At 56.6% G+C, this 14,453-nt stretch overlaps 1 protein-coding gene across 1 annotated transcript; it reads left to right on the top strand.

Moving 5' to 3' along the window:
- The first annotated feature begins 3,007 nt into the window (after nucleotides 1–3,007).
- LOC119110069 (protein brambleberry) lies at nucleotides 3,008–13,097 on the top strand. The gene is made up of 8 exons (XM_037233812.1): nucleotides 3,008–3,138; nucleotides 3,476–3,719; nucleotides 4,049–4,198; nucleotides 6,601–6,807; nucleotides 7,617–7,763; nucleotides 8,190–8,299; nucleotides 10,990–11,123; nucleotides 12,938–13,097. The coding sequence occupies exons 1-8, from the start codon at nucleotides 3,019–3,021 to the stop codon at nucleotides 13,095–13,097; spliced, it is 1,272 nt and encodes a 423-aa protein (XP_037089707.1). The 5' UTR covers nucleotides 3,008–3,018.
- Nucleotides 13,098–14,453: the final 1,356 nt, after the last annotated feature.

Here is a 14,453-nt window from a genome sequence, read left to right as displayed (position 1 = left end):
ACAGCATCCTAGTTTGGGAAAATACGAGGCATGTCCCGTCCTGCTCAACAATAAGTTTCACTCAAGGCTCCACTCGCCGCATCAGGATGCCAGTGGTTCTCTTTACGTTTTCTGTACGTCTGAGCGAAGCGGGCTATAAGAACCGGGACTTTTGGAATGTTGGCGACTTCTAGAGACTTTCGGTGTCAATAATCTAACGGTTTCCAGGGTGGAGACGGCAAAAATCTGGAGAATCAGCTGGCAGCCAGGCAGGGTAACGAACAGCTGAGCAACACGGCCAGACCGGCAGACGGTGCGGAATTCAAAACGGATTTTGGGGGCACGCACATCGCTCTCGTTGTTTTCAGGTTGGTTTTTTGAGGAACAATATAAAATATGCACCTACCTGAGTTGCATAGTACCTTGGTTGGTATTCTTTGATCTGTATCTTTGTTTTATGTTCTAAATATTGTTACCTCCCAATGATGCCATGCATTTTGACTGCAGGTATCGACCATCTCCTCGTGCCAGGCACCGGCCTGGCTTTTGGGTACCTTAAACAGTGGCCTTGCCTGCAGTCAACAGTTACAGTATGTCAAGGTTTTGGGGAGGATCTCTCTCCATGCGACACTGAGTCAAAATTGATTCATGCTGTTTGCATTTGTACTTTGACACAGATTGATGTGGAGCACATTCACTGCAAAATTGCAATACATTGAAAGGCCCTGCATATCTGACTGTTTTTCTTAAAGTGAGATAGCCTTTGATTAACTTTGATTATGTAAAACATTCAAGTACAACCACAAATCCAATACAATGTCAGTACATCCCTATCCTGTTTAAAAATACAAAGTAAGTGAAGGTGATATAGACTATGAAAAACACTGCCACATGACAATTTTTTAACTGGATTACTAAAGTGCTTAACCTTGATAACCTTATCCAACCATCTAACCTACTCAGCTTAGCTTGTAGCTTGCAAGTTCTCATATCAGACCTTTGTGTATGGAGCAGAGTGATAAAATCCAGAAACCAAGCCTAAAAAAGAAAGGATCTGCTGTTTTATGGAGCTGAGGGTCCACTAAATTCCAAATGTGCCTTTTGTTCAGACTTGGATCTGCCATCATGTCTTGTTACACCAAGGAGCCTCACATTTAGATGAATTTAAAGTGAAGTGTGACATGCAAACATGTGCCTGGAGCTCCAAAAGATCTGTGTCTTATCCTAGGAGCTCATTAATATGGAAACCTATGGGGTCCTGGACCTACATTTGGGATCCAGCCACATGTCTGAAGAAAGGTGTCTCATTGCATTTTCACCATCTGGTATCTAACAAATAGTATAACTTGATATCATTCTTACCTGATTTTTGACATGCTATTTTCAGCTGTAGAACAAGAGACAGAGAGGGCACATGATGCAGTGTGCTGGCCAGCAGCTGTGTGCTGTGCTGCTGGTGCTGCTGTGTGCTGGGCAGCTGTGCCAGGCCAGCCTGCTTGGCTGGCTGTGGACCAGCGAGCCCCCGCCGGCCGCCGGGCCCGCCGGGCAGCCGGCCGCCGACGGCGCGCGGCCTGTACCGTTCGAGGTGCAGAGTGCTGACGACAAGTTCCTCTCGTCGGTGAAGAAGCTGGCGCCGATGGAGCTGTCCGAGCTGGACATGTGCCAGCACAAGGTGAGCGTCGCTGCCGCCACCGGCCGGCCCGGACTGGTCTCAAGCGGTTCGCGCCTTGGCACTCGGGCGCCACGACACTTTGCAGCCTCGGTTTGTTGCAGGCCATCGGGCTTGTCACCGTTGACACTGTGACAGTCGCTGCGCCACTGTGCTTCCAGGCTGCGCAGACCACGGCCTCGTTCCTGTACATACCTGTGCGGTGGCGTCTGGCGTAATGCAGGCGTCAGCGAAGATTGCCGTGACTGTTCTCACTGTTGTGCTTCTTACTGTATTCATGTTCGTTGCGCAGGCTATGAGCTGATATCACGTTCACGTGCAAAACTCGGTTATGTAATTAAAGTTCTGAAAAAGATTCATGGCATGCAGTATGAACGAATGCAATGTCTTCATGAATAGGGTTGCTGAAAGAGGACATTCACAATTGTAGGAGTGCTGGTAGTGTAGCGGTTGATGCATCTGCGTTAACCAATGCGCGTCTGGGAAACCAGGGGTACGGGGTTCGATTCCCCGCGGTGCCCGCCCTTCCCGCCAGGGTGAGAGGCAGGCGACGCCATAAAGCCTCAGCAGCTGAGTGCGTCGTAAAGTCCCAATGGCATGACACATTCACAATTGTAGGACTCAAGGTTTGTTGGGTAATTGAGATAATCGTGCAGTGCTGCATGACCGGTACAAAATGCGCGGCTACAGTCGCAGTTGTAGCTGCCTTCACTTACCTCCTCCATAATGCGCTCGCCTGCCTTCCAGATATTCCTGTCGCTGCACCAGTCGTGCAGTCAGCTGTCGGAGGAGGACATGGCGAAGGTCTCCGTGCAGCTCCTCAACTGCCAGTCCGAATCGGAGTCCAGGCCAGTGTATCCCTGCACTTCGGACATGGTGCGTCCTCAACCACGCTCGCCTTCTGGTTGTGCTATTATTGGCTAGATCACGCCAACGTTTATTTTACCAGCAACAGTCGAGTATCTTTTTTGGGGGTGTGTTTGTGTGAGACAGCCCAGGCCAATTTATATTGGCGTTGTTGCGGCGGAGCGCCCTAAAACACCACTAGCCAGCAATAGGCACGTCATGGGTCAGGCTCTTTACACACTTCAATCCAGAGACGTTTGTAACTGGATTCGGATGTCTGTTGTGTCAGCTGCCTCGAGTCCCAAACCTCTCGCGCCTATGCCACTCGCTCAGCGACGCCCCGCGTCCGGCAGACGATCGCGGCCTGCACGCGCCACATGGACGCGCACACCTGGAACGCCTACCACATCGTCTCGAACCGGGCGCGCGCCGTCTGCTACGCGGCGCGGCAGCAGCAGTTCCGCGCCTCCACCGAGCTGGCCGTGAACCGGCTGGCGGCGCAGACGTTCCGGCAGCTGGAGCAGATGCAGCTGCTGGAGGGCAGCCAGCAGGCGCTGGAGCGGCTGACGGCCGACACCATGGAGCGGGTGGCGCAAGGCCAGCAGGAGCTGCTCGGTCGGCACGAGCAGCTGCGCACCGCCCAGGTGGGACAGCCCATCCCGCGTCCTGGGAGGCGCCACACGACGCACGTGTGCGCAGGGGTTTGCGTTGCTTTGTTGCCTACGGCTCACGCAAGCGTTTTGGAACGTTTAGCTGTGTTAGAACATGTGTTTATCTGTTGTGTTATTGAAAGACGACCACAGCGCAGGGCATATGGTGGCAGCTGCTTATTTCAACGAGCTGAGAAAGCCAAGCCCCAGCGAATCTGCAGGCACACCTGGCGGCTCAACACATCGGGCGCGCCTTGCCTTGTTGCCCTGAATCCTCATCAAGCGTGGTGCCGTGCGGCATGTTCGCCTGAGACCGCGCGTCGTGCCGCAGTCGTCGATCCAGTCGCACGTGGCGGGTAACCTGCGCGAGCTGGGCCGCGTGCGCTCGGCCATCAGCGTGGGCCAGGCGGGCGTGGCGCACACGCTGGCCGAGATCCGCGCCGGCCTCGAGCGGGCCGGCCAGCAGCTGAGCCGCCAGGAGGAGGCCCGCAACCGCTCCCACCAGCAGCTGAGCGCCGACCTCGAGCTGATCCACCACAGCGCGCTGCAGCTGCTGCACCAGCTGGAGAGCGTCGGTATGCAGCTTCCGGCCGCGCTCCGCCCTGCCCCGGGCCCTCGCCGCCGTCTCTGTCGGTGCGCTGGCCCTCTGTCGGCTCAATCAGCCTAAAGCTGACGATGGCAGAAGCCAGCCGTGTGGCGTGGACCATTGCGGTGAACGTATCGCTCGTGAAGCGAACGGCAGGCCGCAACGCGCCGTGGACGTGTGGTGCATTGGTTCCATCCATGACCGCTGACAGGGCAATGCAGTCACGCACAGAGTGGAACATGCTCGCCAGTCGGAGCGTTGCGCCGTGCCGGGTGTCCTGCGCCGCCCCGTTACAATGACCGCCCGCCCCTGCCGCAGACGTGACGACGCGGGCGGTAGTGGGACGGTTCGACGCGCTGCTGGGCAGCCTGGGCCGCATGAACGGCACGATCGTGGCGCTGCTCTCGACCCTGGACGACACGCAGCGCCAGCTGGACCGCAAGCTCGGCTGGCTGGTCGACGTGCTCGGTGAGAGCCGGCCTGGCCAGGAGGCGCCTCGGGGCGCGCGTGGTGTCACCGCGCAGGTGCTGCCTGTCTGAGATGATCGATGCGACAGCCGCCTGGGTCATCTGCTGTTTTGCTTCTGTTGTTGGGTTCGCTGTGGTGTTAGTGACATTGTTTTGTGTCAGTGATGGTAGTATGATGGTGTCGTGTGAGGTTGGCGGGCAGGTGTCATGTCGTCGTCAATATCATCTCAGGAATGTAGGAATTTCGGGATCCAACCTCAACATCAGGGGCCCTCCAGTTGGGCTATGGCTGTGTCACGGCTAGTGGACCGTTGCCGTGTCAAGTGGATCTCACTGTTCCGTGTCCATACTAATGAACCATACTTAAGTAGCGGTGGATGTACTTGGAAGTTCTTGGAAGCACTTGGAGGTCTCGGGAGCGTTCTTTTTGTTGCTGTTCGACGCCATGGCCGCCTCTGCTGCGGAGAGCTCGTTTATCGAATGAGGTAGATTAAATGATTGCTTCGGTTATCAAGAGGTCAGTCTCTTCACAGTCTCACGGATGTTGTTAATTTTCTGATGATGGATTTATCGACGTTTGGCCCGATGTGGGATGCATTCATTGCATGTGTGATGTAGTTACGCGTCCTTTTTGATGCCTGCCGTCCCCGTCTCTCGTCTTCCCCTCCCCTCCAAACAGTGACCGGTACCGGGTGACGACCATGCTGATGCACCTGGGCTGACCTGTCCCCGTCTCCCCTCTGTCCCCTCAGGTGGTGACCTGCACCGGATGACGGCCGTGGTGCTGACCTGTCCCCGTCTCCCCTCTGTCCCCTCAGGTGGTGACCTGCACCGGGTGACGGCCGTGGTGCTGACCTGTCCCCGTCTCCCCTCTGTCCCCTCAGGTTGTGACCTGCACCGGATGACGACCGTGGTGCTGACCTGTCCCCGTCTCCCCTCTGTCCCCTCAGGTTGTGACCTGCACCGGATGACGGCCGTGGTGCTGACCTGTCCCCGTCTCCCCTCTGTCCCCTCAGGTTGTGACCTGCACCGGGTGACGGCCGTGGTGCTGACCTGTCCCCGTCTCCCCTCTGTCCCCTCAGGTTGTGACCTGCACCGGGTGACGGCCGTGGTGCTGACCTGTCCCCGTCTCCCCTCTGTCCCCTCAGGTTGTGACCTGCATCGGGTGACGACCGTGGTGCTGACCTGTCTCCATCTCCCCTCTGTCCCCTCAGGTGGTGACCTGCACCGGGTGACGGCCGTGGTGCTGACCTGTCCCCGTCTCCCCTGTGTCCCTTCAGGTGGTGACCTGCACCGGATGACGGCCGTGGTGCCGACCTGTTCCTGTCTCCCCTCTGTCCCCTCAGGTGGTGACCTGCACCGGATGACGGCCGTGGTGCTGACCTGTCCCCGTCTCCCCTCTGTCCCCTCAGGTGGTGACCTGCATCGGGTGACGGCCGTGGTGCTGACCTGTCCCCGTCTCCCCTCTGTCCCCTCAGGTGGTGACCTGCACCGGATGACGGCCGTTGTGCCGACCTGTCCCTGTCTCCCCTCTGTCCCCTCAGGCGGTGACCTGCACCGGGTGACGGCCGTGGTGCTGACCTGTCCCCGTCTCCCCTCTGTCCCCTCAGGTGGTGACCTGCACCGGGTGACGGCCGTGGTGCCGACCTGTCCCCGTCTCCCCTCTGTCCCCTCAGGTGGTGACCTGCACCGGGTGACGGCCGTGGTGCTGACCTGTCCCCGTCTCCCCTCTGTCCCCTCAGGTGGTGACCTGCACCGGGTGACGGCCATGGTGCTGACCTGTCTCCATCTCCCCTCTGTCCCCTCAGGTGGTGACCTGCACCGGATGACGACCGTGGTGCTGACCTGTCCCCGTCTCCCCCTCTGTCCCCTCAGGCGGTGACCTGCACCGGGTGACGGCCTTGGTGCTGACCTGTCCCCGTCTCCCCTCTGTCCCCTCAGGTGGTGACCTGCACCAGGTGACGGCCATGGTGCTGACCTATCCCCGTCTCCCCTCTGACCCCTCAGGTGGCGACCTGCACCAGGTGACGGCCGTTGTGCTGACCTGTCCCTGTCTCCCCTCTGTCCCCTCAGGTGGTGACCTGCACCGGGTGACGGTCGTGGTGCTGACCTGTCCCCGTCTCCCCTCTGTCCCCTCAGGTGGTGACCTGCACCGGATGACGGCCGTGGTGCTGACCTGTCCCCGTCTCCCCTCTGACCCCTCAGGTGGTGACCTGCACCGGGTGACGGCCGTGGTGCTGACCTGTCCCCATCTCCCCTCTGTCCCCTCAGGTGGTGACCTGCACCGGGTGACGACCGTGGTGCTGACCTGTCCCCGTCTCCCCTCTGTCCCCTCAGGTGGTGACCTGCACCGGGTGACGGCCGTGGTGCTGACCTGTCCCCGTCTCCCCTCTGTCCCCTCAGGCGGTGACCTGCACCGGGTGACGGCCATGCTGATGCACGTGGGCTACCTTCTGCTGGGCATGCTGCTGCTGGTGTTCCTGCAGGCGGCGTACGTCGTGAGGCTGGCGCTGCTGCTAGTGGTGCCGGCCAACCTGCTGTCGCTGCTGCAGTACGGCCCGCATCTGCAGTTCTCCGCCGTCACCACGCTGCTGGTCACGGTCGGCGTCGGTCAGTGCCGGCGGCGAGACTGCGCTCTGGCGCGACCACGCCGCGATACAGGCGGTGGCGCGGCGTCAACATGGCGACGTGGGGAGCGTGAAGACAGCATGAGATGGTGTCAAGCGGCCCGTCTCATGTTGTGGCAGCTCACCCCCGAGCTTTTTGGTCGTGTTTGCGGTCACTGACTCTCGCCTTTGTATTTCAAGCGCTTCATTTATGGCAGCCACTTTCGATGCGGTCAAAGGGCAATGCCATCACTGTAGTTCGTTCTCCCGAAGTCGGCCTGGGATCGGTTTAGTGTCAGGCAGGTCGAGTTGGGGAGGACACTCCGTAATGACTTCGGCGGAATGGCCGCAAGCGGTGCTGAGCGGCCACGGCGGCTAAGATTGTCGGCCTGTGGCAAAATCTGCCGGTGCGCATTGCTATATCGTGCATAACTGCGGCGACTGTGGAAACTCATCACATCTAATGCGGGGCCTGATGTGACGGTGAAAAGGCATGATACTGTGGATCTGCTCGCGCAGCGTCTCAGCATGTCTTAATGACTTGCCGATGTGTCCATTCCATGTATGAAAGTTGTGAAATAGTGGCTGTGCGTTGAATAACGTAACAAATTTGAAGCATGAAGAACTTGAAGCTGAGCGATCGCTTGTGCATCAACAGCCGTGCTCGTATATGTCTACAGATGATCTATAAAGTGTACATTTAAATGCTTGGCGCAGTTCGATCGTGCTTCAATCCTAGTCTCTTATGACCTGGCTGACCGTGATGCCTGACCTTGTTGACCCTGCCGTCTGACCCCGTCGGACCCGCTGCAGGGCATCAGCTGGTCGCCTGGCTCTATCGTCTGTACAGACGGAAGGCCGTCGACCGTAAGCCGCCGCTGGAGCTGCGCAGTCCCTGGGCTCCAGAGATGACCACCAATGCCACCCAGCCGGCCGACCTGTCCCGTCTGTCTACGCGAGGTTAGAGGCTTTTCTATGCCTGCGCGGGACCACCGTCTGTTCTTCATCCCCGCACGGGGTTAGCGTGTCACCCCGACCCCACACTGTCGGTGCAGGGCGCGGACCGCCGCACAGAGTCTGGTCTGGTCCGCACAGAGTCCGGTCCGGTCCACACAGAGTCCGGTCTGGTTCGCACAGAGTCCGGTCTGGTTCGCACAGAATCCGGTCTGATCCACACAGAGTCCGGTCTGGTCCGCACAGAGTCCGGTCTGGTCCGCACAGAGTCCGGTCTGGTCCGCACCCCACGCCCGCCTCGCTCACGACACGGACGGCTCGCGTCCGATTCTGAGTTGCCGCTGCCTGTCGGCGACATTTGTAGCGATGGACTGGCCGGACACGTCTCTGCGGCGCGGCTCTTCATCTGACCGACCCTCGCCCCGCCCCCAGACGTGAACTCGTCCGATTCGGAGCTGGAGACGGAGCCGGAGGCGGCCGGACCGACGCGCGCCGACAGCCTGGACAGCCTGAGCGGCTTCAGGGTGCCGCTCAGACCCGAGGTGGGCGTCGGGCACGGGTGTGATCATGCCGTCACTACATTGTGTTCGCATAATATTCCTTGCTTTCGGTCTGTATGTTTTCCTCTCGTCCCTAATCCCAATGTGGCCCGCCCCCTGCCCTTGAAGCCAGTCCCATCCCCTTTTAGTGTAGTGCTCTTTTAACAGGATTTGTTGCTCTTCATAACGGCTCCTCAAGCTTCTCCTTTTCCGTGTTTTTCCGCGCATTTATTTTGCTGTTCCCACATTTTTTGCTATCGCTTCCACATTCTTGTTTTCTGCTGCATTTAATCACTGCTATCACGTACCCAAGTTGCCTTGTTGAAAAACCATATGAAGTGCTCCTGATCGACACCGCAGCACAGCTGGAAGGCTGTCAGCTGATACCAGAATGTAGTTATTTTGCGGACAACAATAATGCAAATGTCGTCCATTATCTGTTGAAGCATGTCGTCAAAGCTTTGGCACAACGCATGGCTGATGCTGTCTCATGCCACTGTAATGTAGACCGTGAGCTTGTTTTGCATGTGCACGGATATGCGCCGTTGCCCGTCGCGAAAACTGCAGAATATCTTTACTTGTGTTGGGAAAGGAAACCATGACCTGTTATTGGTAGGTGCCTCCCCTGACCTTTGACATCTGAAAGTTGCGGAGCTCATTATTGTCGCGCGGTAACTTTCGCTGTTAGCGTGTCGACCGCCTGGCCACGCGGGGCCTCACTGCAATATCCAGGGGCTCTGCCAGCCTCGCCATGGATCGGAGGTCACGTGGCGACCCAGCGACACTCGGCCGGGCCATGTCCGACAATGCAATCACGCGCGAGGGCTGTAGCGGCACGTGACAGGTTTGGCACGGAACTTAACATTTTAGACATGCAACCACCTGCCAGCCTTTCAGACAAAAGTGCATTCCGTGCCCGGTTCAGGTAGGAAACCGCTTACCGAAACGTGACGCGTAGTGTCTTCCATTTAGATAGCTATTTTTAGGCTCAGGTAGTCACTTGTATCGCTATTATGTATGGCGGTTGGACCCGCACGCTTCGTTCGGGGTGTTTCTAGGGATTGTTTTGCATCGTGTTGTGCCCAAGATGCAACGATTCTATTGCCGCTTCCCCTGTTACCGACATCCTACACATTCTGAATTATTTAGTATGTATGACCCCACCCATTTTTACAGGCTGTTTTGTGCTGGCATGAATAACGTAAACAACGGTAACAGTGTACAGCAGACGTGGCGGCAGAGTAGGACTGTAGGACATGACAGTAAACATCCAGCCGCGCATATCTTTGCAAACCATGTTCACTGCACTGATGAGCTGAGTGTATGCCGCCTTGTCCACCCTGGCGCCCACCTCGGGGCGTGACCGTCGCGGTCCGCGAACCCTGCTGGGATCTTTTCCGGGAAGCTGGCGATCCAGACCAGCTCGTCCCCGCCGAGCGTGCGCCCTCGCGTGGAAATCCTGTAGTAGGTTACAGGGTGTTGTACGCCATGGTGTGCTTAAACTGGACAAACCAGGACAAACCAGGACAAAAAAGACGCATGCTGTGTTCTCACAACGCTGGAAAAATACCACGACTTATCGAACACACGGATTTCGGTTTCCTCCGTGACCCCGCCGTCCCAATCCCCGCCCTTGCCCCGGCTGTGTTCCAATCATGCCCTGGCCTCCTGTGTGCTGGCCCGGTGCCTGCTGTTCGTAACGCCCCCCCCCCCCCTTCCCCTGTCACCGCGGTGCGGCTGGTGCTGTGGAGCCGCACCGCCGTGATAGCTGCGCCCGTGTGTGCGCCAGCTGACCCGACCGTCGCCCTTCAGGAGACGTGTGCTGACCTCGTGACCTGTGTTGGTGCCCGTGTGTGCGCCAGCTGATCCGACCGTCACCCTTCAGGAGACGTATGCTGACCTCGCGACCTGAGTTGGTGCCCGTGTGTGCGCCAGCTGACCCGACCGTCGCCCTTCAGAGACGTGTGCTGACCTCGTGACCTGAGTTGGTGCCCGTGTGTGCGCCAGCTGACCCGACCGTCACCCTTCAGGAGACGTCCGCTGACCTCGTGACCTGAGCTGGTGCCCGTGTGTGCGCCAGCTGACCCGACCGTCACCCTTCAGGAGACGTGTGCTGACCCCGTGACCTGAGCTGTAACCGTGCCCGTGTGTGCGCCAGCTGACCCGACCGTCGCCCTTCAGGAGACGTCCGCTGACCTCGTGACCTGAGCTGGTGCCTGTGTGTGCGCCAGCTGACCCGACCGTCACCCTTCAGGAGACGTCCGCGGACCTCGTGACCTGTGCTGGTGCCCGTGTGTGCGCCAGCTGACCCGACCGTCACCCTTTAGGAGACGTATGCTGACCCCGTGACCTGAGCTGTAACCGTGCCCGTGTGTGCGCCAGCTGACCCGACCGTCACCCTTTAGGAGACGTCTGCTGACTCCGCTACCTGAGCTGTAACCGTGCCCGTGTGTGCGCCAGCTGACCCGACCGCCGCCCTTTAGGAGACGTCCGCTGACCTCGTGACCTGTGCTGGTGCCCGTGTGTGCGCCAGCTGACCCGGCCGTCGCCCTTCAGGAGACGTGTGCTGACCCCGTGACCTGAGCTGTAACCGTGCCTGTGTGTGTGCGCCAGATGACCCGGCCGTCGCCGCTGAGACGGTGTCTGCTGACCCCGTGACCTGAGCTGTAACCGTGCCTGTGTGTGTGCGCCAGATGACCCGGCCGTCGCCGCTGAGACGGCGTCTGCTGACCCCACGACCTGAGCTGCGGACGCCGCCGTCCTCCGGTCGAGAGTCGCCGCTCGGCAGTCCCCGCGGCGGCAGCAACGGCACGCTGGCCCGGTCCGGGTAGGTGGGGGCTACTAATGACCGTTTGTGTTGGCGAAACGTGGTTTACGCCGCCCTGGGTCAAGAAAGTGCCATGCGCCAGTACCACCCGATCGAGCTGGAAAAGTGGTCAAACGTGTGCATAACAAGCAATGTCATTTTAGCACGTCATCTTATGTGCTCCCACAAGGTCTGGGAAAACTGGCCGGGAGGGATTTAGTTAGGACAGAAATCCGCATGTTTCTGGTTACGAGACATTTTCAGTTTTGTGCTTATATTAGCCAGTAAAAATATGAATATTTCAAGCAATCATTGAAATAAATCATGACAATGACTAAGCGCACCGCTGGAAATAATAAGTGTTCGAACCATAAAACGCTGCTGAAAACATCGGTTGTTTCGAGTGCTTTTCAGCGATTGTGTAACATATTTGTAACCATTGCCATCTGATATGTGAAAAGTCGATTATGTCGGCATAAAAACTAGAAATTAAATGCATTCGGCCCACCTACCATTTTTAAAAGTTTGGTATAGAACGAGTGGAAACTTATGGCGCCTTTAGCACCTTTTCGACTGCAACAAGCTCCGAGCAATGCTAAGATACTGCCGCCTTTGTTACTCGTCTTCGGCTGAGACTGATAGACTGAGACACTAGAACAGTTGCACAATGAAAGTACAACCATTGCGTATCATCTCCCACAGAGCTCACGCGAAGTTCTAAACTTTGCAGAGCCGTTACAGCGGAAAGGGGGCCTTCTTCCGGATCCCACCTGCGGTATATTTACACTGGTAGTTCAAAGGAACGCTTCACATTTGAAGATATCGAAGCAAGCATCAGATGTGATGAAATAAGCTCGCTTACAAATAGTGGTATACTTTGAAGTTGAAGACTGTTTTAGACAACGCAGTTTCTCTGTTAAGTAAATGTGCTCCTCGAAACGTCTTTGTTTAATTATCATCGCACATTGCGCAACATTGATTGAGAGTGAATTGCCTGCCATGATATCTGGAAGTCGTGCCGAAAATCGCCAGCAATGAACGACTCGACCATTACATTTTTATCGGCCTCGATCGTCGCATGGTTTATGGAATGACAGAATTTAAATGACCTTATTGTATCACGAATGCCAAAATGACCCCGAAATACTCTTCCCCCATTTTCCACTGGCGTGCAGCTCAGAAACTAGGAGGGCTCAGGACTGGAGGCGGGCGGCGCTGTGAGCTGCACCGAAAGGTCAAGATGGCTATTTCATTTCAAAACTCTATAGCAATGTGGAACACTTCCTTTTTATAAACAGCACTCATACGCATACCGCGTGTTGAAAGAGCTTTTCAGGCAGCCGTGCTGCTTTTTAGTTCTGAGGAATCTGACTATGTGCTTGGCAAAGGCCAACAAACAAACCTCTTCCATTCCACTGAATTCAAGCACGTCAGGAAAATTACACCACTCCAGGGCTGTGGCTGTACCGATAATGTGCGGTGTCGAATTCAACAGAACTCATTTCAACTTTGAACTCGTGTTGCCGGTTCAACAAGAAGTGACGCTTTCAAAACACTTGATGTTGACAGTACTCAAATTATTGAGACCTATAGCACACATTCTTCTGGCGTATGTGCACATCATCCACGAGCACCGGCACCCGGCCCCTTTTCAGTGACGATAAGCAATTGACGACGGATAACAACATGGTATTTGCCTGCAACCCTGGTCTGTTTCCCACCACCGGTAAACGGCCGCGCCGCTGGCCTGTCTTTACGTGACTCACGAGGCCCCAGTCATGTCGCGCCTGACACATGTGGCCCCAGTCTTCGCGTGACTGACACTGGCGGCCCAGTCTGCTCCCCAGCCCCGGCGAGCGGCCATGGTGCGCGGCGTCTTGCCGCAGCGGGCTGCCCTGCCGCAACCCGGCCGGGCCGCTGTCACCCTACTGCGGCCTGCACGCGCGCCACTCGCGCCAGGGCACGCCCGTGGCCGGCGACGGCGTGAGGGGCTGACGGTAGCCGGGCCGGCCGGCCGCCTGGGACGCGCTGCCCAGAGAAGGGGGACAGCACCGCCGGATGGACGGCGGCCGGCGGCGGCACGCCTCTCTGCAGCCCGCTGTGCTGATCGGAACGGCAGGCCACGGCCAGCAGGCCTTTCTCGTCTGCTGCGCCCGCCGGGCGACGAAGTCTAAGGACGGTTTTAATCTGTCGGTTGGGAGTGCTTCGGATCAACCTCTGCTCGTCTAATGATGCTGCCATCGCGTAATTTACTGCAGTGTCCCAGGCTGGCTGCACTTTATGAGGCATACTGTGCGTGGAACCCAACCCGGGGTCGTGGCTCTCATCGTAGTGAAAGGTACGCTTTCAGTCCACCTTCTTTTTTGTTTTTTATAGTCTGGAGCATTTCTAGGATGTGCCAGCGGCGAAGTCGTTTTTTTACCTTTAGCCAAAATATGTGGATATATTAACTGCAAAAAATGTGTCATTTCCGTGTGTCATTTCCTTGGACGGCTTATATATCATGCATGCCACTATTCAACTTCTGAAATGCAGAAACGTGTTGTGGGGTTATCTAGAACATCGTCTTCCGTGCAGCGTTAGTAACGTGTACATGCCTGTGATAACTGTGATGCTCCATCTGTAATAATATACATTACTGTGCGACCAGCCTTCTATTTGCAGTCGTATCGGCATGACAAAGCTCTGAGGTTTAACACGCTCCCGGGTGGCTGGCTGGATATCCTTCGCTCGGGCGGGGTGGGGGATTTGACCCCCTCCTAAGATCTTAGGAACCAAGAGAGGTACAGACGCCAAATTCACAGGGTGTATTGTTCTGTACTTAAACTGAGGTCAAAGTTTGAGGTTTCTAGGTCACGACCTCCAGATCAACTAAGGTCAAACAAGTTCGAACTCCAGGTTGGCCTCCCAAGTGCCCACAGAAGTGTGTGAAAAAGTGCCCACAGGTTGGTCTCCAAAGAGCCTACCTAGATACCTGTCTTAAGCAAAAAGTCGCATGAACATTTGAGGTCAGTGACCTCTTGACCTTTAAAAGGTCATCGTGACCAGAATCATACAAGACTGCTTTGAGTTTCGTATTCGAATAAGCGATGAACGTTGCGCTGGGCGGAATGTTCATAAGGACAGAATGTTGACCTGGGTCTTTTTAGGTCAGTGACCTATTCTGGTCTTTGAGGAAGTCCGTGGAAGACGTATAATGCAGTTCCCGTTATCAATAAATTCGAAATAAGGACGAGAAGCTACCCCAATGTAACAACCCCCATAGTAATAAAACATGTTGGTGCTCATTTTGATCTGATCTTTATATCTGACCCTAGGTCCATGTAATTTGCTCATTTAATTGTTTTGCTG

This window comes from Pollicipes pollicipes, unplaced genomic scaffold, assembly GCF_011947565.3.
Source record: "Pollicipes pollicipes isolate AB1234 unplaced genomic scaffold, Ppol_2.1 Scaffold_7231;HRSCAF=8579_pilon_pilon_pilon, whole genome shotgun sequence".
Classification (NCBI taxonomy): domain Eukaryota; kingdom Metazoa; phylum Arthropoda; class Thecostraca; order Pollicipedomorpha; family Pollicipedidae; genus Pollicipes; species Pollicipes pollicipes.
The sequence above is the reverse complement of the archived record's forward strand: the minus strand, read 5'-3'. Positions and strand labels throughout refer to the sequence as shown.

What these genes read in the sequence shown, in the direction of transcription:
- LOC119110069 (XM_037233812.1), top strand. Translation starts at nt 3,019, where the DNA reads ATGCAGCTGCTGGAGGGCAGCCAGCAGGCGCTGGAGCGGCTGACGGCC. An exon ending in AGCAGCTGCGCACCGCCCAG is followed by an intron (nt 3,139 to 3,475) that starts GTGGGACAGCCC and finishes GTCGTGCCGCAG; the next exon opens with TCGTCGATCCAGTCGCACGT. An exon ending in GCACCAGCTGGAGAGCGTCG is followed by an intron (nt 3,720 to 4,048) that starts GTATGCAGCTTC and finishes CCCCTGCCGCAG; the next exon opens with ACGTGACGACGCGGGCGGTA.